We start from the raw sequence: 22,446 nt of genomic DNA, 5'->3' as shown, positions 1-22,446 counted from the left end.
GGGACGTGTTCTTCACCCTCGGGACGTGGGAACAAACCTCCTCCTCCTCCTCCTCCTCGGGATGGGGCAGGATCCCAGCTGCTCTCCCCATGCCCAGCACAGGGATTCAGCAGAGCAACAAGGGCCTTACCTCCCAGTGCATCCAGTGCGACCAAAGCGCTGCTTCCCACTGTGCCCGGAGCGCTGCATCCCAGAACTCCCAGCTCATCCCTGAGCTCCCAGCACAGCTCAGTGCAGCCCAACACATCCCAGTGCATCCCTGTGCAACCCAGTGCATCCCAGCTCATAAGATCTCTCAGGAGATCCTCAGGGAGCCAGTCCCCTCAGCTTGGGAGGGTCTGGGGGGAATTGGGGGTCCCCCCAGTGATTCCAGACATGGCAGAGTGAAGCCTCCCACAGAAATGGGGGCACAGGGGTGGGCATCCCCAGGCCAGGACCCCCCTGGTCCATGTCTTCCGCACCAGTGTCCCCCCCCATCCCAAGGGCACCCGAGGTTGGATCCATCCCCCTTCACTCCCCCCTCCCCGTTTTTTGGCCACCACAAGATGCTGCTTTTTCACCCCGTTGCCATGGCAACCGGCGGGCCGGGCTCCCCAGCTGGGTAACCATGGCAACGAGAAAAGCCCCATCCTGCTCAGCCCAGACATCAGGAGTCTCCCACTGTCACCCGGGGACCCCCAAACTCTCCGCTGGCACTGCAGGGATGCACTAGGATGCAGTGCCCTGGGCTCATTGGAATTCACTGGGATGCTAGGGCTGTGCTGGGGTGTGCTGGGATGCTCTGGGATGTGCTGGGATGCTCTGGGATACATTGGGAAGCAGAGGGATGCGTTGGGATGCAATGCTCTGGACTCACTGGAATGCTTTGGGCTTCACTGGGCTACACTGTGATGAGCTGGGATGCACTGGGATGTGCTGAGCTGGGCTGGGATGAGCTGGGATGTAGCACTGAGCAGTGGGAAGCAGTGCTTTGGTTGCACAGAGTGCACTGGGAGGTAATGCCCTTGTAGCAGTGGGAAGTGCTGAGATGTGAGGGGATGCACGGGGATGTGGTGCATGCAGTGCACTGGGCTGCACTGGGATGTGCTGGGTTGCACTGGGATCAGCAGGGCCACACTGGAACGTGCTGGGCTGCACTGGGATGAGCTGGGCAGCACTGGAATGTGCTGGGCTGCACTGGGATGAGCTGGGATGCAGCGCTCTGGGCACAGTGGGGAGCAGTGCTTTGGTTGCACAGAGTGCACTGGGAGCACTGGGAGGTAATGCCCGTGTTGCAGTGGGAGGTGCTGGGATGTGCTGGGATGCACTGGGATGCCATGCATGCAGTGCACTGGGCTGCACTGGGATGAGCTGGGCTGCACTAGGATGTGGTGGGCTGCACTGGGATGTGGTGGGCTGCACTGGGATGCACTGGGATGCACTGGGATGTGGTGGGCTGCACTGGGATGTGGTTGGCTGCACTGGGATGTGGTGGGCTGCACTGGGATGCACTGGGATGCACTGGGATGTGGTGGGCTGCACTGGGATGTGGTGGGCTGCACTGGGATGCACTGGGATGCACTGGGATGTGGTTGGCTGCACTGGGATGTGGTGGGCTGCACTGGGCTGCACTGGGATGCACTGGGATGTGGTTGGCTGCACTGGGATGCACTGGGATGGGCTCACTGGGCTCACTGGGAGCTCCGCTCGTCGCCGTGGAGCTCGGCGGGGCAGAGCGGCCCCGGGCGGCGGTGTCGGCCCCGGGGTATTCGCCCGCCAGGAGGCGCTGCAGGGCCGGGGCGGGTGTCAGGGGGCGTGGCCACAGCCACTGGGGGCGGAGCCAACCGCTATGGGCGGGGCCGCCGGTTGTGGGCGGAGCCGTCGTTAGTGGGCGGGGCTCCCGGTGGTGGGCGGGCCCGCGGGTGGGGCGCGGCGCGGGCGGAAGCGGTGTCGCACAGACCGGCCCCGTCCGCCGCGCCGGCAGCAGGAGCCCCGGGGCCGCCGGCACAAAGGCCGCCATGGCCGGGTACGTGCCGGGGCTGCTCCCGGTCGACCGCAGCCAGGAGAAGGAGTTCGTCCAGGCCTACGAGGACGTGCTGGAGCGCTACAAAGGTACCCGCGGCCGACGGGGCCCGGTGCGGGGCCTGGAGCCAGGCGGCGGCTGAGCCGGTGCATGGCCCAGGGCCGTCCCCGAGCATACCCAGGTGGGGCGGGATGGCCGGGCCCGGCGTTCCGGGTCTCCCCTTGTGTGGGGCCCTCGGGGGTCCCCGGTGCGGGGTACCCAGCACCCCACGTTCCGTCTCCGAGCACCGCAGCATCCTTCATCCCTGTGCCCGCACCCAGGGGAGGTGTGCGCTGCACGGGAGCCCCTCAGCCTGCCCCGGTGGCTGCGGGGCAGTGGCTGGGCAGGGGTAAGCGCTGATGCTGTCCGCAGGCTGTGGCGGTGCCGGTGCCGGTACCGGCGGTGAGTGTGCAGTTTTGATGTCAGCGGCTCTTCTCCAGGAGTTGAGTTCCATTCCAGCCTTAGTGTTATTGTTTTTCCCTCCTCGCTGCAGAGCGAGACTTGTCGTGGAGCCCAGATTCAGCCCCACAGGGCTCCGCGCTCTGGTTTGTGAGCTTAGCAGCCAAGACTCTGTAAAATGCGGATGGCCGAGGCCAGCGGAGCCAGGCGCCCGTTTCCTTTCCCTTTCTGCCTGCGGAGAAAGGGGAATAATGGACTCCCTGGCTCCCTGATTCAGGGGGTGCCACTCAAACCTCCCAGAGGTGGAAGTACGGTGCGGCCTCGCTCCGCTTTCACAGGGAGCGGGGAAGAAAAGCCCCTTCGGGTGCCTTGGGAAAGCGCTGGATAACGCGGCTCGGGCTCGTCCAAGGACTTGACAAACTTTCCTATTAATAAAAAGCCTTTTGATGTCGCTGGGTCCAGCGTGGAGCCGCGGAGGGAGCGGTGCGGCCGGTGCCAGCGCCTGGCAGGGAGCGAGCTGGCGTTTGCAGCGGGGTTTGCTTTGTTCCACAAGAGGAATTGAAATGACAGTGCTGGATGTGCTGGTTCAGGCGGAGCCGGGCCGGGCTCCCCTTGCTTGCCCCCTTGAAGGAGAGGGTTTTGGGAAGTAACGTGGTTTCTACGCTGGGTTATGGTGGAGAGCCGGTAGTCGCTTGGAAATACATTGCTCGGAAATACCCCGCTGGGTGCTGTTTGATCTTGCTTATGGTGTGGGGGAAATGAGTGTTTATATTGGAGCTAAGCTTTCCTTTGCCTTCAACCCGTTCCCAGCTCAGGGACGTCCTGCCCAGGCTGCAAGGTGGGAGCCTGCAGCTCCAGTCACTGGTGGACGCGTTGCCTCTTCCCTGCTTCCCCCTATTGCAGCGCCTGTCAACAGTTGGGATTTTCCTGTCCGGAACACGTTTTCCACTGGCTCGTCCCTTCCCCCTCTTAATCCCGCAGGAAATGAAGCGTTTTCACTGAAATGGGAGTGCGGGGACACTCGTGGTGGTGGTGGTGTTGGCGTCTGGCTCGTGGTGGCCACCCCGGACCTGTTGCATCCAGGACCTGGTGCCGCTGGCACCAGCTCGTGCTGTTGGAGGGCAAGGAGGACGCTTGGCTTGGGGATTCCAGATGCTCCCTGTGGTTCTGTTGGCTCCGCTCTGTTCCTAATGGAAAATAGCCTAAAAAGCCCCACTCCGAGCAGCGTGGCCTTTGCTGTCGAGCAAGCTGGGGCAGGTCTGGAGACAAGGAGGTGCATGGCACGGGAAGGGTCCTGGAGCAGCATGGTGAGCTCTGATCCTGCCTTTCCTCACCAAGCGGGGGTTCGGCACCTGGCAGAGCCCCGTGATGTGTTTCTTGTTATAAAAGCACCAAAACCACCCACCTGAGGCAGAGTGGAGCTGCCGGGGTGCCGGGTGGGTAGGTGTGCCGCATCGCTGCGGTGCCGGTGCTCACCGGGGTGCTGGCAGAGGAGGAGGAGGAGGATGATGAGGGTTGAATCAGCGCCATGAGCTGCTGTAGGTGCTGCGGGGGCACCCGGCCCTGCTGCTGGTGGGCCCGGTGCTGGGTGATGTGTGATGCTGTGCCCTGGTCCCCAAGGGGTTGTATGAGCAAGGGAATGGGGATCAACGTAGGGTTTGGGGGGGCGAATCAGTTTATTGCTGTTTCTTTGTAGGAACAGGGTTATAGAGGAGGGGAAGCAGCTTCTGAGGAGAATATCACATGGTTAAAAGGGTTAAAAGGTGTTAAATACATGGTTAATCACATGGTTAAAAGGGTGCTGGAGCTTCCTTCAGTACCCTCAAGGGCACAGCGCGGGGCAGAGGCTGGTGCCTGCAGCTGAAGGTCTCCAGCACCAAGGCCTTCACCAGTGTGGCCCAGTTAAAGCCAGCGGGCTGGATTCCCAAGGCCTGGCACAGGGCGGCTTCCAGCCCCACTTGCCTCATCACTGGATCACGGTGGTGCCGCCGCACATGCCGGGACGTGCCGTGCGGGTGCCGGTGGGAGGGATGGCTGGGCTGGCAGTGGAGCCTTTGGGGACCCCGCTGGGTGCTGGTGCTGGGCAGAGGGGGCAGCCCAGCTCCATCCACACAGCACGCTGAGTGGGGCTCAGTGTCCAGGTGCTGCTCTCCATTCCCATGGTGTATCCCTCCCGTTTTGCTGTCCCCTTGGGAAAGCCGGAGCTGGCCCATGGAGCCCCTGGCAGCACAAGGGTGCAGGCAGAGCTGCTCAAGTCCTGTAAACATTAACTAATGGATCTCTGTGAAAGGCTTTCTTTTTGACAATTAACTCTTTTTGGGCTTTGTGGGGAGAATCCTGGAGCTTCAATATCCCAGAAGCCTTTTTTTCATGCCCGGTGCTGTCTCTGCTTGCTCCATGGTGCCCAGCACATGGCCTGGCTTGTTTGGACTGGGGCAGCACAGGGTGGCTTGTCACCTTCTCTGACTGACCTGGCTGCTGTTAGGAAGAGAACCCCCTTCCCAGGGACTCAAGGAGACCTCGGCCACCTCCTGGTTTCATCCTGCGAGGATAAAAGTCATTCCTGGGCTGTGCTGAGTGGTTGCACGAGGTCTCTGTGGTCTGTGAGAGCACTGATGGGGCTGGTGGCATGGTGGTGACTCCTCGCTGTGAGGAGGAAGCCCTTCTTCCTCTTCATCGCCCGCATGAGGGGTGGTCAAGCGCTGCTGTTGGAGTGGAGAGGCCCTGGCTTGAGCAAGCGCGGGGGGAAGCTGGGCTGGGAGCCATGGGGCTTTCCATCGTTGCGCCGGATAACACTGATGCACGCTGGGGTTGGTGGCTTCCCTGGTGAGCAGAGACAGTGTCGGTGGCGGGGGCTCAAGGAGGTGGCAGGAGCCCGGGGCTGGTGGAATGGGGGGGGCGAAGGTGCTGTTTTGCTCACTTTTGTTTAGGGCTGTGGGAGCTGGAGCTGTGCTTTGTCAGGTGAGAGGATCCACCCGGCCTCGCCCCGCCGCTGCCTTCCCGGTGGAGTCATCGTCCTCCGCGGCACCTCGCCAGGAGCCTCCCCCATCCCACCAGCGCCCCTGCTCACCCAGCCAGCAGCAGCAGTTGCCACGCTCACCCCATGGCTCGGCCCCTGGGGCCCTTGGCTGCTTCTGGCTTCCGTGTGCTTCTGGTCCTCGCTGGGGAGCGGTGGTGATGGGTGCCGGTGGGAGAGGGGTGCCTGCATCCCTGGTACCGGGATGTGGTGCTGTGCCGGAAGGCTCCGATCTTGTTTTCGCATCGGGAAAGGGCCCGTGTTGTTCTCCTGCTCCTCTCGGCACCGCCTGCGTTCCCGTCAGAGCCTTTTCTTTCCCAGCTCGTGCTTTGGGGTGAGACCGGAGTCTTTGACCTCCGTCTGCTGGTTCCTGGCCAACCTCCTTTCCAGGCTCGTCTTGCTTGTGTCAGCTAAGTTTAGACTGCCCTGGACATACGGTGGCTGATGCCAGCAGCAAGAAACCTCCTAAAGGGAGGAAGAAACCTTCCCTAAAGGGAAGCAGAAGAAGAGCTTTTATTTAAATGTAAAGTGTTTAAACACAGTTGTTTGAATACCAGGGTGATAAACCCCTTTCTGTGCACCTAAACCACATACATGCGGGCTGTGGAAGCAGCAGGCACCTCAGTTCCCAGTTTCTCCTGTCTTGATGTGGGGAAAAGCAGCACCGGTGCTCGGGGTGGGTGTGAAGAAGTTGCTCTGTGTCGGGGCTGCTGGATACGGCTCCATCTCTTGTGCTCAGAGGTCATGGGCTCAGCCGAGCTGGTTCCTGCACGGGGCAGTGTTTCGCCACCGGCCGGAGCACAAAGGCTGGGACAAGCATGGGGCAGCCGGGAGCGTGCACCAAGTGATGCTGGGAAGCAGCATGGCTCTTCCCGGGGCTTCCAAGGAAGCTCTGGAAGGGGCCCTGCTCCTGGAGCTCCAATCCAGCCCTTCCCTGCTCCTCTCTGTGCCTTGGCCATGCCCAGGGTGTTGGTTGCTGCCTTGGGAGGCTCTGCGGTGTGGACAGATCCTGGCAATGCCAGCTCGGTTTTCCAGGGTGGATGAGGCAATCGGTGCCCGTGGGGCGAGGCGGTGCCATGGTGGCTGTGATGGCACGTGGCACACCGGGATGGGGACGGTGGCACACCGGGATGGGGATGGCAGCACGCCGGGAGCTGGGCCGTGGTGGGAGCCCTGATTTCTGGGGCTGGAGGTGACCATCACCCATGATGTACCCCTGCCTGGTGGTGCAGAGCCAGCCTGCATGCATCCACGAAGGATGCACCTGGAACCGGCTCCTCTCCACACCCCAACTGGTTGCTCACACCTTTGCCATTCCATGACTGCGGGTGGGGTGGAAACCAGTGGAGCTGGTGGTGGGAGAACAGGGCTGGAGGCAGGATGCTGCTGTCCCCAGCATGGGGAGGAGAGCTGCTTTTGCCTCCTGTCTGCAGGTGCTGCCTGTGCCGCAGCGTGGTCCCGTGCCTGGGCGTCCCGCATCCCGAGGGCCAGGTTTGCTGCATCCTTGTTGGATGCTGACCTTGGGCTCCCTTTTCTTCTTCCAGATCCTCTCGAGGCTTGCTGGAAGCTTCAGATTTAACATCTTAGTGCTGCCCTTGTCTTGGGGGTCAGGGCCCACTGCTGGGCTTTGGAGGTGTTCAAGCAGCCTCCAGCTCAGAGAGGGAAGCCACCGAGGAGGTCTCCTGCATGGTGGGGTTTGCAAAGCACGGAGGGTGCTTGTGAATAAGCTGGAAGGTTTCATTTCCAAGCTCATGGCATGGTGTTTGTGTGTTTGGATGCATCCCACCCAGCCTGGGGAGCCGCAAGGGGGATCCTGCAGCATCAGCTTCCCAAGGAGGCGATGTGTGGTGGGAGCCTGGCTGATCAGATCTGGGGGATGTCTGGCTATGGGCACGGTAAAATGAGTCCTCGGATCTGATCTGTGTGCCCTGCCTCTGAGACAGATAAGCCCAGAGATTCCTAGAAGGGGGAAAGCGGGGAGGGCTGTTGGGCAAGATGGTTTGGGAGATTTGGGTTAGGAAGCGGGATGCTGATCCTGGAGCAGAGCTGGCAGAATGGGCCGGGGCTCCCTCTTGACAGTGCTGCTGATGGGAGCCTGGGTGTGCTGGTGACACAAGTTGGGCTGTAGGTTGGGGGAATGTGTCTTGTGTTTGTACCCAGTGCTGCAGCCCCAGCCTGGCAGTGCCCCTGTCACCCCCATTCAGCGGTGACCTGGACTTGTGGGTTCTGAGTGCCTGCTGCCAAGCCACAGTCCCGTTGCTGCTGTCATTTCCCTGTGCGTGATGTGCTGCGTTTCCATCTTTCATTTCCTGCTTGACCCTGTTTCCCTCCGGTGAATCCCAGCCTGCAGCGTGCTGCGGGGGGCCGGTGCTGTGCCTGTGTGTGGCTCTCTCTTTAACCCATGCTGGGGAAGCTTTGCCAGTGCCCCAGGGGTGATGGGTGCTTTGTTCTGCACCTCTATGGCACATGGGTTGGTCTCTCCTCTCCCAACATCTGCTTTTGCCCACCTTGAGCTCTGCTGTGTCCTGGCGCAGTTGGGGCCAGAGCCAGCTCTGTCACATCCTGCCCCATCCCCTTGCTCTGCCCTTGTTGTCTCCCACCCAGCATCCCATGGAGCCGTGCCCTGATCCCAGTGGGATGTTTGTGCTGACTTCTGCTTGTGTCAAATAAGGGCATCACTTCTATCTTGGGTTATATTAATTGCTCTTTGGGTCCGTTGTGGCCTTTCAGAAGTGCTTTTGCCAGCAGCTTATTTTTCCCTGCAGGAAACTGTAGACAGGGGCTCCCATGGCTGTCAGATTCACGTTGACCTTGGGCAGTTTTGCTACAAGAGCTGGAGTCCTGGTAAAACTGTCCAGTGGGAGCAGCTCCTTTCCCTGTGGAGCAGGCCCTGCACTGCACATGGTGCCCTGCCGGCTAATGAACATGAATTAGCAGCCTCTGCACCAGTCCAGCACCATTCAACTGACAGAGGAGCAGTATGAGTGATGCTGGGGACAGCTGGTGTGGCCATGGACACCACCATGGCCCTGCTGGGGGCTCGCTGGATGGTGCGAGGGTCTCCTAAAATAAAAGCATCCCACATCCCAGGCTTTGTCCTGCTGCTCCCGTGAGCCACGTGTGTGTCCTGGCTCTGCCGGCATCCTTGGCATGGTGCGAATACACCTTTGTTCCAGTGATGGTGGTGCCCCCCATCACTTGTGTGCACATAGGGGAGCAAACCCTGCCGTGGGGCTCTGCGCTGGGGTGATGGCCATGGGGACAGCCGTGGCGCAGGAGGTTTTATTGCAGGCAGCTCCAGACGCTGCACGTGGGGATATTTCATCCCCACCGGCTGTTTGGGATGCTTCTCGTTCCTGCTGCTGAGGGCAGTTGCTGTGCTGGGAGACGCTGGATTCCTCGGGTGCGAAGGGGCCATCCCAGGAGCTGGGTGCTCCCCCCCATCCCCGATCCTCCCTGCTCTGGGAATTCCTGGCATTCCTGCTGAGGAGAGGGAGCCGGGATGCTTTTGGAGGGGGTCTGGTGGTGTCAGACCTTAACCCTCTTGGGATGGGAGGAGGGAAGTGCCTGTCTCCCTGCGGTGCCAGGCTGGTTCTGGCACCACTGCCCTGCTCTGGTGTTGCATGGCACGTTAGGGAGTGAGGCACTAGGGAATGTGGGGTCACCCTGGATGTCCAAAGCCCTGGTGAGTGCCTGGGCAGCCACATCTCCCTCTTGCTGTGATTCCGGAGCAGCCGCCTGTGTGTTGTGTCCGGTCCATCCTGGGTCTCTCCCTTTGCTGGGAAGGGGAGGATGGAGATGGATAAACCCGGGATGTTGTGGCACTGCCCTGTGCCAGCTCCACTCTCCATGTGCGAGTGACAGCGGGGATGGGGATGGTGTCCCCTGTTCCCCCTTTGCGGGGTTGTTCCCGCTTCCTTCTCACAGCCCCTTTGTCAGCAAGAAGCAGGGTTTTTCCTTTCTTTTTCTTTAGAGGAAAATTCCATTGTGCTATTTTTAGTGGTGACAACTTGGCTGCTCGCAACAACTTCATTCTGCTCCCGGCTCCGCCGGCGGGCGCAGGGGGATGATGTCTGCAAGGACAGGCTCCAGCACAGCCGGGATGCTCCATGTAGGAGCCGTTGGATCAGCTCCCTCTCACCAGGGTGAATGGGTGCCCACCCCGGCTGCTGCAGACCCCTTCGCAGCTCCCTTTGATGGCAGCGTGTGCTTTTGGGTGTCACCTTCATCCCACCGGAGCCCTGTGCCCCCCACCGGGATTGCTTGGTTGAGAAACCTGGTTTTATCAATGTTGTGGGTAACGCTGGGCGCTGCCATGGGACCTGCTTGTTCTGGAGATGGGTGGATGCGCTCCGCCAGTGGATTCATGTGCTGCTCCCTATGGATGAGGGGAATCTTGTCCTGCTGCCACCCCTGGTTTTGGGGGTGATTTGGCTCCTGCCCCAGACCCTCGCTCCGGTTTCTCTCCCTTCCCCCTGGCAAAGCTCAGCCGTGGTGCCGGGTGTGCCGGGGTGGCTCTGCCGAAGCCGTGCCTTGGGTCTTGCTCAACCTGCTGGGATCTCTGGAGAGGCAATGGGATGATGGAGGGAGAGCGCGATCTGCCTCCCTGCGCGGCACGTTTCAGCCCTGCTGAGGAGGGTGATATTGCCTATTGTTTGCTTTGACACAGGCCTGGGATGTGCCTGAAGGGCAGTGATGAGCAGGGTGGGTGCTCGGATCCCTTTGGATCACACTGGGCTGGTTCCTGCTGCCAACAAAATCCCTTTAAACCAGTAAATCTCCGTTTTGGCTTTGTAAGTGCCTCTCTGCTGGCTGCAGGGATCCGTCCCCCACCAGCTCCTGGTCCTTTTATCCAACACTTTACAGCATTTCCCTGTTGGCTTCTCCCAGGCTGGTGTCCTGGTGTCAGTGTCAGGGTGGCTTTTCCTAGAAGGACCCTGTGCTCTGCTCACGGACTCTATTCTTCCTTTCTTCTCCCAGCCAGACTTAAAGCCTGTTGGGGCTTTTTCTGCCCCCCTTCCCCTCCCAATTCCCTTGCTGGAAATATCTCCGGGACATACAATCCCTGAATCCTCCAGCGTGGAGGGGTGGGGTGAGGGATGCCGGCAGCCCTGATGGTGCAGGGGCATTTGCCATTACTGCTGGGCTCATTTGCAAAAAGGGGGGTGGCCTCGGCCATGGGAGGTTTTAGTGGGCTTCATCAAATAAGGGAAGGCAAGGGCCGTGCTGTGGGGTGGGCAAAGGGCTGGTGGGTGCCCTGATGCTGCCCAGCTGAGGAGCGGGGTTGGGATGAGCTGGAAAATGAACCCGGAGAAGTACAAGAAGTTCCTGGATGGACTTGGCGCCCTGAAAGGTATTTCTCACCCTGTGCAGTGCAGCACGGGGGGAAGCTGAGCTGCTCCTCCGAGGGCTTGGGCAGAGTCCGACCATCTGCCATGGGTGGCGGATGGAGGCGAAGGGAGCACTCCTGGGATGTCGAGGAGTCGGCAGCTTCCCATGCAGGCAGCCGGGAGGGGTGGTGCTTTCCATGGCTCTGCTTCACTTCCCTCTTTTGTCTTGTACTTGGATGCGGAGCGGTGTGTCTGGGCACAAAGCGCTGGGGCAGTGGCTGACCCAGCCCCATCACTAGCGCAGGGAGGCAGGGAAAGAACAACTGGGAAGGGAACTGAGCTCAAAATCCCGCTGAAGGGAGCGGATCCGGATGCTCTCTCCCTGGGCTGGGGGCTCCTCTGGTTCTGGTTGAGGGTGCTCCCAGCCGGCTGCGTCCTGCTGCAGTGGGTGCGCTTTGCTGGTATCCGGGTGCAGTTTGGTGCCTGTTTTCCTCCTTTTTCTTTCCAAAGCTCCTTCCCGAGGCTCTGCCCTGTCCCTCGAGAGCGGCTGCGACACTCGATCACACTGGCAGGTGGCTGCGGGCCGGTGGCTGTTGTCCTGCAGCCGGCAGCACTCCCGGGATGCGGGGCCGCAGCGGGAGGGAATGCTTCCCTTCCTTTCCCCTCCTTTCTTCATCTGTTTTCCCCTCTCCCTGCTATCAAAGGAGCTTTTTGCTCCAGGACTCTGCTCCTGTCCTGCTGCAGGATGGGAGTTCACCTCCTAGAAGGACGGTGGAGAGGGATGCAGGAGGCAGCTGGATGCCATCGCTGGTCACCTAACAACACTTCTGCAACCCTGCTTTGGCACAGCCGGGCTTCACCAGCCCACGGGTGAGCTTTACCAGCTGATCCCACTGCCTAACAATGGTGGATCCATTCAGTGTTGAACTTAGCAGGGAGCCAAGGGAGTTGTCACCCGCTGGCAGGCTCCCCACCCTGCCGTGAAGGGTTAATCCCTGTGGCTGACAGCTGCCCTGACTTATCGCGTCCGGCAGTAACATAATTCACTTTCCTAATGCTGGCGTGGTGTCCATCATAAATTTTTCCTGAGCCTCGCTGCAGCTGGCACTGGGAATCAATGTGAAAAGAGCCCCGAGTTGCTGCGTGCTGTGCTCCATCCCATAGCCGTGCTCGTCACCCTGTCTGCAGCCCCGTGGCAGCCGGAGCAGGGATGGGGTTGGGTGCCTGCGACCCTGCTCTGTGTTTTGGGATGCTCACATGTGGGGATTTCAGGCCCCACTTCCAGCTGCAGCCTGGCACGTTCCCCTGCTGCCTGCGAGAATGAGGTGTGAGGAGCCGAGATGACATTATTAATGGTGTTTACAAGGTGACTGCCTGCAGGAGCTGATCTGGCAGCATTCCCCCTTCCAGGTGCTGCCCAGAGCCCTGCCGGGAGCACTGCCTGCGCTGGCTCCTGTGGCCCGCGAGCCTGGAATGGGAAAACATGGGCAGCGAGTCCCCACAAAGCCAAATGTGCAGGTTTTGGCCTGTTTTCTGCCTCTAACCTGAGCGATGCCACCTTGCTGGCTGCCACCAGCTGTGTGCACCGCAGCCCTTTGTGGCTTTAATTCCGAAAGTGGGGCAGGGAGATAGAGGAAATGGTGTCATAGGCAGAGGATGCTCAGGGGATGCAGATGGGTCTCTGCCACCCCTTTTGCACTGCTGGGGCGCTTCCCTGTGCGCCTTCCACCTGGTTGTGCTTTGCTCTGCCATTCCTGCTGGCATGGAGATGCTGTGCTGTGTGTCTCGCTGTCACTGTAAGCTAAGTGTGCTCTGGCACTGCACGCAGCCCCCTGTGCCTGCCCTTGAGCTGCAGGGCTGCACAAAGCTGGAGGAGAGGAAGGGTTTATTGCTGGAAAGGTTTTCTTCTGCCCCCCTCTCTCCCCCTCATCTCTATTCATCTCCCCAGGGAGGTGGAGGCAGCAGCGGATATTGGAGCTGGGAGCGTTTCATATGTAAATGCCCGTGTGTGCAAGTCCAGGCCCCTGACCCCCGGCGCGGTGCCAGCATCCATCCATGTCACCCCGCTGGGTCTGGGAGAAGGGCCTGGAGCGCATCCTGGTGCTGTGGCTGGGATGGGGGCCGGGAGGCCCTGCCAGATCCCTGGGGACAGAGGATGCTGCTCTGGGATGGACCCTGCCCCAGTGGCTGCTGCCCCGGTGGGTTTGGGGTCAGTGACTGTTCCACTCGGTCTCCAGCTCCGGTTTCCCAGGGCAGAGGCTGTCGCAGCCCCGTGGTGACACGAGCCTTGGGCTCGGCTCAGGAGACCCATTTGATTACACATTCATTGCCGGGTTCATTTTCCCGGCGGCACGGCCCCAGTTTTCGCTTTCTGAGGAGTCGTTGTTTTCTTGGCAGCCGGCTGAAATCCGGCGTCTTCTCGGCCTTCTCCCGTGCCGGTTAATCTCCTGCCTTCATCTGACCTTGCTGCTGCCGTCTGCTTTCCCCAGGGGAGCGGGGCTCAGATTTTCCCTGTGGCCACGCAGCCGCGAGTGGGTCTGTGCTTGCTCCTGCAGCATCACGCGTGTGCCGAGTTCCTGCTGCTCCAAGAGATGGGTTTAGACGTAACGTGCTGGCCCTGCTGCCGGAGGCACGCGTGGGATCGGAGCGGCATCCAGCCCCGGTGCGTGCCATGGAGCTGGCGCTGGAGCGGTGCCACGGCTCGTCCCCGTGCCCTGCCGTCGCCGTTTGCTTTCGTCCCATCATGTGATGGTTTCCCCCAGGAGCAACCCAGGCCGGGGCCGCCCAAGGTGGCCGGGTGCGATAAGAGATCCAGGGCCTCCATCTGCCCGGGCCACCGCGGGTGGAGGCCGTGGTGCGTTGCGGTTCCTCCGGCACTGTCTGCCCATGCCTGGGGAGAAGGACGCAGCCGGTTGCTCCTGGGGATGGGGTGGATGCTTCTCTTCTAGTACAGCCGCCCTATGGGGTGTCCACCAGCGGTACTCATGGGTCCCTGGTCCCACCATGAATATTCCCATCTCTGCAGTGCCAGAATGGTTTTTGCTTGGGAAAGGTCCATCTCACCCCTCCTAAGAGCATCTGATGGGCTTGGGCCAGGCTGGTGGGATCCAGCAGGTCTGGTGCTGTGCTGGCGCTTGAACGAAGCGAGCAGAGCGATGTTAGCAACTGGGTTATTTCATTTGTGTTTTGATGGGGATTAAGTTTCTCTGTGGGTCTCCAGGGAACAGAGGTGTTTGCCTCCTGCCTTCCCCTCTTTGGTTGGTTGGTTTTAATCCCAAATTCCTCCTTGCTGCTGCGCACCAGCCCTGCCAGGAGCTGGTGGCAGAGCAGGGGTGAAGCATCAGGTCAGAGCATGGCACAGGCACGGGTAAAGCCCTGGCATGATCCCTGTGAGCGTTCACGCTCTGAGCAAGCGAGTGTGGAAGGACCAGGGTCACATCCGGACCCTGGGCAGGCACAGGGTGCTCTGGGGTCCTGCTCTTCAGCACTGCCATCCTCGGGGGACCAGGACTCCCCATCTTTGCGCCAATGGAACAAGCTGCCTGCCCTTCGCCTGCCTTCCGCTCGGCGCTAATCAGGTTTCACACTGCTTAGTTTGGGACATCTAATGAGATCAGGGCTCAGGGTTGCTGCCTGCCCTCCATTTGCAGAGGGAAATGGGAGAATTTGCTCCTTCCTTCTCTTTCACCTCCATTTCTTTGCACATCTCCTGCCCTGAGCAGGCTGCGGGGCTGCAGGTCCATGGGCCACCCTCATGTTCTCACCGTCGTTGAACCCTGCGCTGCTCCGTGGAGCACACCAAGGCTGCTAAAGAGAGCAAAAGGGGGTACACAGCTTCCTGCCAGCAGCTCTTCTGCAGGGAGCCGGGGGTGTTCCTGGGGCTCATTCCTGGTTGGGGGGGATCTGGCCCCGACACTGCTGTGTGGAGCCTGTGCAAACACGACTCCCAAGCGCGCCCCGAACAAAGCACGGCCAGTTCCCACTAGCCTAACGTTTTCCTAGTGCTCCCGCTGCCAAGCAGCCTTTGGTTGGCGTTGGAATAACAAGCCTCTTTGCCGAGACACCAGGCCTTTTGTTAGCTGCTAGAAAAGGAGGTTTGATGCCCATGATCCCTCCACCCCCCCTCCCCAGCTTTCCTGCTCCCTGTGCTGCTGCTGCGGGAAGTGCAAAGCTTGGCTGCGAGCGGCCGATGGTGATGCCACCACCGTGGGGCTCAGCCCTGCTGGGGTGCAGCTCCGCACCCCAGCGGGATCTGGTGCTTCCAAGAGGCTTAGGGGCCTTGTTTGGGTGTATTTTTCCAGGGTTTGGGGCATTTGCTCCCGTGAAGGGGGTGGGAGCGGGTGTAGGATGCGGCCAGTGCTCAGTGCTCTGCTGCTGGGGCTCCCCTAGACCTCGCGGTGGGTTTTTGGTGGGTTTTGGTGTGGTTTCTGCCTGGGTTTCTCCCTCGCGCTGCTGTCGGGCTGTGCTGGGAATGACGGAGAGGCTGTTTACCCAGCCGCGGAGACGGCGGGATGTGGAGGTGTGCGGCGTTGTCCCGGTGGCCGGAGGGGCAGGGAGGGACCCGGAGATGCCATCGCCTTCCTCCTCCTCCTCCAGCCTGGGAAAGATGCCACGTTGCCGTGTCAGCACAGGCCCTTGGGAAAGGGAGCAGACGTGTGTGTCCTCTCGCACGTGGGGGTGCGAGCGCGCCTTCCTCTGTGCCCAGAGCCGGGATAACGTTGTTCACTCCCAAAAAGCTGGAGTGCTTCCTGCTGGGAGACCTCTGTTGTTCCTTCCCTTGTGCATGTCCTCCAGCGCCAGCTTCATGTCCTTCCTCTCACCATGTGCACCAAGAGCTGCCCTCTCCTCTTAGAATGGCAGTCATGGAATGGGTTGGGTTGGAAAGGACCTTAAAGCTCCTCCAGCTCCAACCCCTGCCACGGGCAGGGACCCCTTCCACTGGAGCAGCTTGCTCCAAGCCCCTGTGTCCAACCTGGCCTTGAGCACTGCCAGGGATGGGGCAGCCACAGCTTCTCTGGGCACCCTGTGCCAGCGCCTCAGCACCCTCGCAGGGAAGAACTCCTTCCTTATCTCCAACCTGAACTTCCCCTGTGTCAATTTAAACCCATTATGGGTTTAGGACCTTCTTGGCCATCTGCCTCCTGACGTGCAGCTTTGATCTGTGCCCTGGTACCCAGGCGCTGCCTGTCCCTGTCCCCTGCAGGATGATGCCACCGGGTCAGTGCTTGCTCAGTGGGGTTTGGTGCTTTCCCGGAGCCTGGGTTGCATGGCCACGAGTTTCATGGCATCATGCAGTGAGCCAGCGCAGTCGGCTCCCTGCCAGCATCCTCGGAGGGGGTGACAGACCAGGGCAGGCTTCTGAGAAGTAGGAAGGGATGAAATAATGCCTGAAATGCTGCTTCAGCATAAACCGAATGGCCTTGCAGTCATCCAGGAGGTTTGTAACACTGGGGAGAAGTGGTGAGATCACCCTGGCCTCCTCTCCAGCCTGATGCACTCGCTTTGAGGCCAAAAGGGAGGGTACAAAACCCTGGGAAGTGCTAGAGAGGGTCTGAATGAGGATGGTGTCGGCAGGGCTGGTGCTGGGTGTGAGGATCTGCTGGTCCATGGGGAGTGGGGGGGATTGGGTCACTGTTGGGGACACATGGAGGGGTGGGCACCCTGCCCGTGCTGGGGCAATGGGGCCAGCAGTGCTGATGGCTATGCACACCCCTGGGAAAGGTTCTAAATTCGGGCACCAGAAAGGGAGCCCCACCAAGGACAGGAGTTTTGTGGGGCACCAGGCAAGGCTCCCTGCTCTCCGGGAAGGAAAATGGGCTCCTTTGGGGTTATTTTAGAGATTCCTGAAGGCCTGGGTCCTCCTGTTGGCTCCATCCATCCCGTTTGAGTCAGTCCCGTTGGGCTGCCCCAGTTGGGATGTCGCATTCCCATAGATCCCATAACTGCTGGGAGTTTTCCACTCCTGCCCGGGAGCAGGAGTTAATCATTCCCCAGCAGCAGGCTCAGCATTAAGCTGGGAGCAGGTGGCTCCAGCTCAGCTGTTTGCTTTGCACAGTCAAACCTGGCAGGAATGGTGTTTGCTTCCAGCCTTACCTCCAGCCATCCACCTCCACCCTCCACCTACCAGCAGCAAGGTCATCCCAGGGACCCCCCACCACCCCACAACAGCTCTGGTGGTGCTGTGTGGGAAGGAAGTCTCCTGTTTAAGCTGTGGTTGTTATTTTGGTGCCCAGACGTCTGCTGGAAAGGGGAACATCTCCACCCTTATCACCAGCACTTCCTTCCCCTGGTTCCTTGGAGTCCAGGCTTTACCACCGATGGGATGGGGCGTCCAAGCTTCCCCTGCGCCCCTTGTCCCTCTGCCCTTGTTTGCTGTGTCCAGCTGACATTTAGCAGCTCCTGTGCTGAGAGATCTGCAGTTAAACATTCACTTGTGCTGCCCTTTTAGCGCAGACTCTGGTCTGAGCAGGTCAGCCCTGGGCTGAACAAAGCTGCCGTGGTCGCTGTGGGCCAACCCCCCCAGTTCCCTGTGCAAACATGGGGGTGATGATGGGGCACTCGGAGCCTCAGACCCTTGTCCCCCACCTAAACCCCTGTTTGCACAAACACCGCTGTCCAGGAGGTTGTTTCTCCCAGGACCACGAGGCACGTCGCGACAGAACGGTCCCGATTTTTCCAGCCCTTTTGCAGCCCTGGAGCTGGGAGGCGATGCCGAGGGGCCCCGCACAGCACCCGCGGCCGCTCGGTGATGATGAAAGCCAGAAGGAAAAGTTTCCCGTAGGGAATGCGCCCGCTCTGCCAGGAGCTGGAGGCTCCTGGGCAGGGCCCGACGTCAGGGCCCTCCGCATGGCGAGCTCTGCCCGCACACGCACGGGGAGGGTGATTCACAGCGCAGGGAGAGGTTTGTGCCGGAGCAGAGGAGCTCGTCCCGCAGGGATGCGCTGGGCAGTGCCGGGAGCCGCGACCTGCCTCGTTCCACCTCTGTGTTTAATAGCGCAGATCACAAGAAATGTCACCTTTGTTCTTGCTTCCCTTTCCCATGGCTGCTGGCGCCGCGGGCAGGGTGGAGCGAAGCCTCCGCGCCCCGGCAGCTCTGCCCGTGCTTGCCGGCAGGACGGGGATGTGCCGGCAGGACGGGGTGCGCTGGCACAAGCGGATGCGCTCGGCAGCTGGGGGTGGTGTTGCTGGGCTCTGTCTGCCCACCCGCAGCGGCGTTTGCTGCTGTTTGCAAGGAGGGGGCAATGATGGGTTTGAACTGAAACGGGAAGTTCAGGTCGGAGATAAGTTCTCCCCTGTGAGGGTGCTGAGGCACTGGAATGGGTTGCCCAGGGAAGTGGTGAATGCTCCATCCCTGGCAGTGTTCAAGGCCAGGTTGGGCAGAGCCTTGGATGACATGGTCTGGTGTGCGGTGTCCCTGCCCATGGCAGGGGTTGGAACTGGATGATCTTAAGGTCCTTTCCAACCCAAACCACTCTGTGATTCCATGTGGGTTTAGCCAAGCTCTGGGTTTTGCAGAGGGAAGAGCTGTGGTCCAGGAGGGTTGATCCCGGTTGAGTGCTGGTGTGGGGCATGTGCTCGGTTCCCCAGCTTGGAGTTGGGGTGCAGTGGCTTTGCTGGAACACGGTGCCCCCCATGCGGTCCCTGCCAAGGCCAGAGCCAAACTGGGCTCCATAGGGAGCCCTTGGAGAGTGGTGGGTGATGTGTGTCTGTGATTGACCTGGGCATCCCTGATCTAAAACCCGGATCCAAACCTCTGGTCCGCCCCTTCCTTTGCAATTCACAGCAACTGGGATTTGCTCTCAAAACCTTCCTCCAGAAAGGAGGAAAAAACAACAGAAAGATGAAAGCACTGCAGAGGAAGTACAGCAGGAAACCTGGCTCCTGTGCTGGGGTTATGAGTTTGGGGTTATCAGCACTGCTGCTGGATGGGTTCTTTACCCCACTGTGGGGAGCAGGATTTTCCCTGCCCAGTGTGGGGTGGTCCCACTCCCCATTTGGGACAGAGACCCCACTTTGTAACACCCCACAGGGTTCTTTGGTGCACTCACAGCCGCTTCTTCCTCATCCGGTGGTAATTGATGGGGGGGCACTGTGAGGGGCACTGGCAAGCACCCCGTTGGGCACAGGGGGGTGCAGGGAGATGCTTCACCCAGGTACTCAGCAGCCCATGCAGTGACACTGGTGCTTCCACAGTGCCACCTGGCTGCCACCTCCCTGGTGGCACATGTGGTCCCTGTTGGAGCTCGTGGGGGACTGGCTGGGATGCTCCGACACCCAGGGGACTGAGGAGCATCCCGGTGGCATCACCCACCCGGTGTCGGGAAGCGTGTGCCGTGCCCGGCAGCTTCCCCAGTCATATAAGGAGATGCCGGAGCCGGGGCTGTGTCGCCTGAGCATTACTCACCAGGAGGCACATGGTGGGGAGGGATCAGGACCGGCCCTGGCCCTGGAATGCTTGGCCGGAGCCAGGGGTGACTCAGCTCCGGGTGTGAGGAATGGCTGGAGCGAGTGGGGAACCAGAGCAGCCCGTGTCCCCCAGCCCATCCCGTGGGTACCCTCAAACCCAGGCAGGGCGCTGGGGGGAAATGGGGGTGCTGATGGAGGTGATAACCCCACTTTGGGTGATGTTCGGGGCTGCAGAAAGCACTTGGTGAAGCAGGTGAAGCAGTGCATGGTGGGGATCCCCCCATAAAGGGGCTCAGCCTCTCTGCACCCCAATTTCCTGCACTGGCCTGAGATCCATGGCCCTTCCCCACCCGTTTCCGGGGTGAGGTGACTGTTGGAGCTGAAACAGTCGCCTTGCAAAGGACTGAAATGAGCTGTTGGTGTGGATGGGGGGGGGCTGGTGGCTGCATCCGGGGCTGGGGGGTCCCCAGAGGCCCAAAAGCTCCCTGCACCCCGAGTCTGCCACGTCCTGTTTGTGGCTGTTATCAGCTTCCTGCAGTGGCAGGAGGCTTGTGCTGGAGAGGGGAGTGTGGAAGGGGGAATGGAGTTAAAGTGAGTGGGATGAAGTGGGGGACCAGGGGTGTCCTGGCACAGAGGAGGGATATATTTTGATATATGTATATAAAAATATTAATTATATAAAATAAATTGATATTAATTTAATAAATTATTTTTATTATATTATTTTAGAAATTACATTTATTTTATAAAATAAATATATTCATTATATAAAACAAATATAAAATATTCATTATTTTATATATGTTATTATTTATATATATTATTTATATATATATATAAAATATTCATTATTTTATATATGTTTACATAGAGATAAATATATATATGGTTATATCCATTCAAAGAGTTTCTTTTGCCCAAAGGCTTGTCCAGCTGGGGATGGGGAAAAACAGCTCCTGCTTTCAAAAGCCTTTTCCGCTGGCACATCCCAGCCCATCACTGGCAGCAGCAGGAGTCTGCCTTGCAAGGTGCTATTTGCCCCGCTGATGGTGGCCCACGGGCCCATTTATGGTGGCCTCATGCCTCCTGTAGCACTTCCCCTGCCTTAACACAAAGCAGATTGCTTTAGATGAAAGCTGTGCCGGGATATTTTTCATCCGAGCAGGGATGAGGCTGTGGAAAACACATTGCAACAGCGCCGAGCCCCGGGGTAACTTGCTGTGTTTTCCATCACCCATCCCATGGGTGATGTCTGGAGGTGGCGGGTGATGCAGGTCCCTTATGGAGCGATGCAGGGGTTGGGGCTATTGAGTTTTGCTTGATGTAGTTTCCTTGGTGGGCCTGAGGAGGCTGTGGTGTTGGGTCTGGGGAGCTGCTCAGGGGGGTTAAATACAATAGAAATCTCTGCTTGTGTCTGGGTGACACCCTGGAGGGTTTCACCATCCCACACTGGGGAGCACCGGGGGCACTCAAGCCCAATCTCCTGCCTCTCCCCATCAGTAAAGCCTGAACCAGGCTGAGGTTTCTCACCTGAGCAGCTTTCCCCTTGCTGCCCCAGAACAGCCCCCTCTTGTCTGAGCCCCTCTGGGAAGGTCAAAGCCACAAATGAGTGTTTAATTCTGTGCAACTTTCTACCCAAGAGTAGGTTTCTTCTCCCAGGAGCTGGCGGGTGACGTGATGGGCTCTGAAGGCAAAACGGGCTTCGTAAGGAGCCTCTTCACCCGCTCTGCTCGTGGGTCAATGGCAAACGGGCCGGGGGATGCTGCAGCCGTTGCAGGATTCGCTGCTCTCGGTTTCCCTGAGCTGTTTCTGCACCTTCGCTGCCGGAAACGGTTCTGAACAGAAGTGAAACTGAGAGCAACGCCCGGCCCGGCACTCACTGTCCATAACCGGGGTTGGGCTGCCAGGTCTCGCCGTGCAGGATGCCGGGGTGGCGGCGAGCGCGGCACCCGGCTGCGGGAAGGGCTGGGATGCGGATGAGCATTTGCCTTTTGTGTAGAGCATCTCTGATGGGTCTTTCCTCACGTGGGTGACCTAGCAATGAATACACGGGCATCCAGAGAGGGGAGGGAAACGCTTTCGGGGTTCCCGGCTTCCAGGAGCCCCAATTGTGTTGCCGTCACTTGTGGGGCAGTGGTTTCCCGCAGGCAGATGGGTGCCCGCATCTCCCAGCCGCTGTCCCCTCCATCCCGGCTGCCCTCGGTGTGTTGGCATCACCAGGCTGCCCGCCCTCACCCATTGGGGTTCGTGCCTCTCCCGAGCCCCTGTGAGGAGCGGGGTGCCGCGGTGATGCCGCCCGGCAGCTGCTGCCACCCATCCCACCCTCGCCGGAGCCGCAGCCGCCTTCCAGAGGGGCTGGGAATGGAAAGTGAGGAGATGACGTCTCTGCCCCCGGAGCGGGGGGGGACGGACAAAGTTTGGCTGCGTGAACACCAAGGAGCGATGTTGGAGCCGGCCTGACGCTTTCTCCCCCTACCCCCCCCTCCTTCTCCCTGAGCTCCCAAATCTCCCTGTTCCCGTCCCGGTGACGCTGGCTGTCCCCAAGCCCTGCCAGCGCCGGGGCTGCAGCCAGCTGGAGGCAGAAACAGGCAGGAAGTTTCGGAAGCGTCTGCAGGCAGCGGTTCACCCTCCCCGTCCCCTCACCCTCCCGGCGATGCCGGCCCTCCTGGGGAGGAAGAAGCTGGGAGCTGGGCTCGGGATAGCGGGACGGGAATAGGAGACGATGCCTCTTTCGGAGAGCTCCTATCTGCCGCCCGCCGCCTTTATCCTGAGCCACGTCCTGGGCATCGCCGGCGTCCTGTACTGGAGGAGCCGGAGCAGAGAAGGTAGGGGCAGCCCCCGTGTAAGATGGCCGGCGGCAATCCCGCAAGGAGCACGGCTTGTTCCCCCTCTCCATAAGCTCTGGCAGCGGCACGGGCAGGGATGGACGTGACTGGAGGGGAGGAGGATGTGGTGGTGGGGTCCCGGTGCCGGGGGGGGCAAAGGTTTCGGTGCCTAAATTTGGTCTCGCCACCCGTTCCTGGCCCACGTTAGGGTGGGAGCGGCTGGGATGGGGGTTGTCCCACTGGGATGGGGGTTGTCCCACTGGGATGGGGCTGTCTCACTGGGGTTAAAGCTGCTTTTTGTCTCGGTGCAAGCCCTCGACACGTGGCTGGTGTTCTGCCTCCTGTCTCCTGCCCCTCGCCATCTTCCTTAGCCACCGGCACGGGCAGGATGTGGCCCCAGAGCTGCTCCCGGCGCTGGCACGGGCTCGC

The 22,446-nt window shown here is 60.1% G+C and overlaps 1 protein-coding gene across 12 annotated transcripts in view; it reads left to right on the top strand.

The window, feature by feature from the left end:
* Nucleotides 1-1,927: 1,927 nt before the first annotated feature.
* MACF1 (microtubule actin crosslinking factor 1) overlaps nt 1,928-22,446 on the top strand; it is a 129,839-nt gene continuing 109,320 nt past the window's right edge. For 6 of the 12 annotated variants that reach the window (XM_065697622.1, XM_065697630.1, XM_065697619.1 and 3 more), the window contains exon 1: nt 21,883-22,017. In XM_065697622.1, the coding sequence (XP_065553694.1) occupies nt 21,915-22,017 (103 nt within the window). In that variant the 5' untranslated portion in view covers nt 21,883-21,914. Of the gene's footprint in view, nt 2,092-21,882; nt 22,018-22,446 lie in introns of those variants that run through there. The other 6 variants (XM_065697624.1, XM_065697623.1, XM_065697631.1 and 3 more) reach the window with 4 other exon arrangements.

Source organism: Lathamus discolor, chromosome 18 (genome assembly GCF_037157495.1).
Source record: "Lathamus discolor isolate bLatDis1 chromosome 18, bLatDis1.hap1, whole genome shotgun sequence".
NCBI lineage: Eukaryota > Metazoa > Chordata > Aves > Psittaciformes > Psittacidae > Lathamus > Lathamus discolor.
This window is presented reverse-complemented; position numbering and strand designations above follow the sequence as displayed.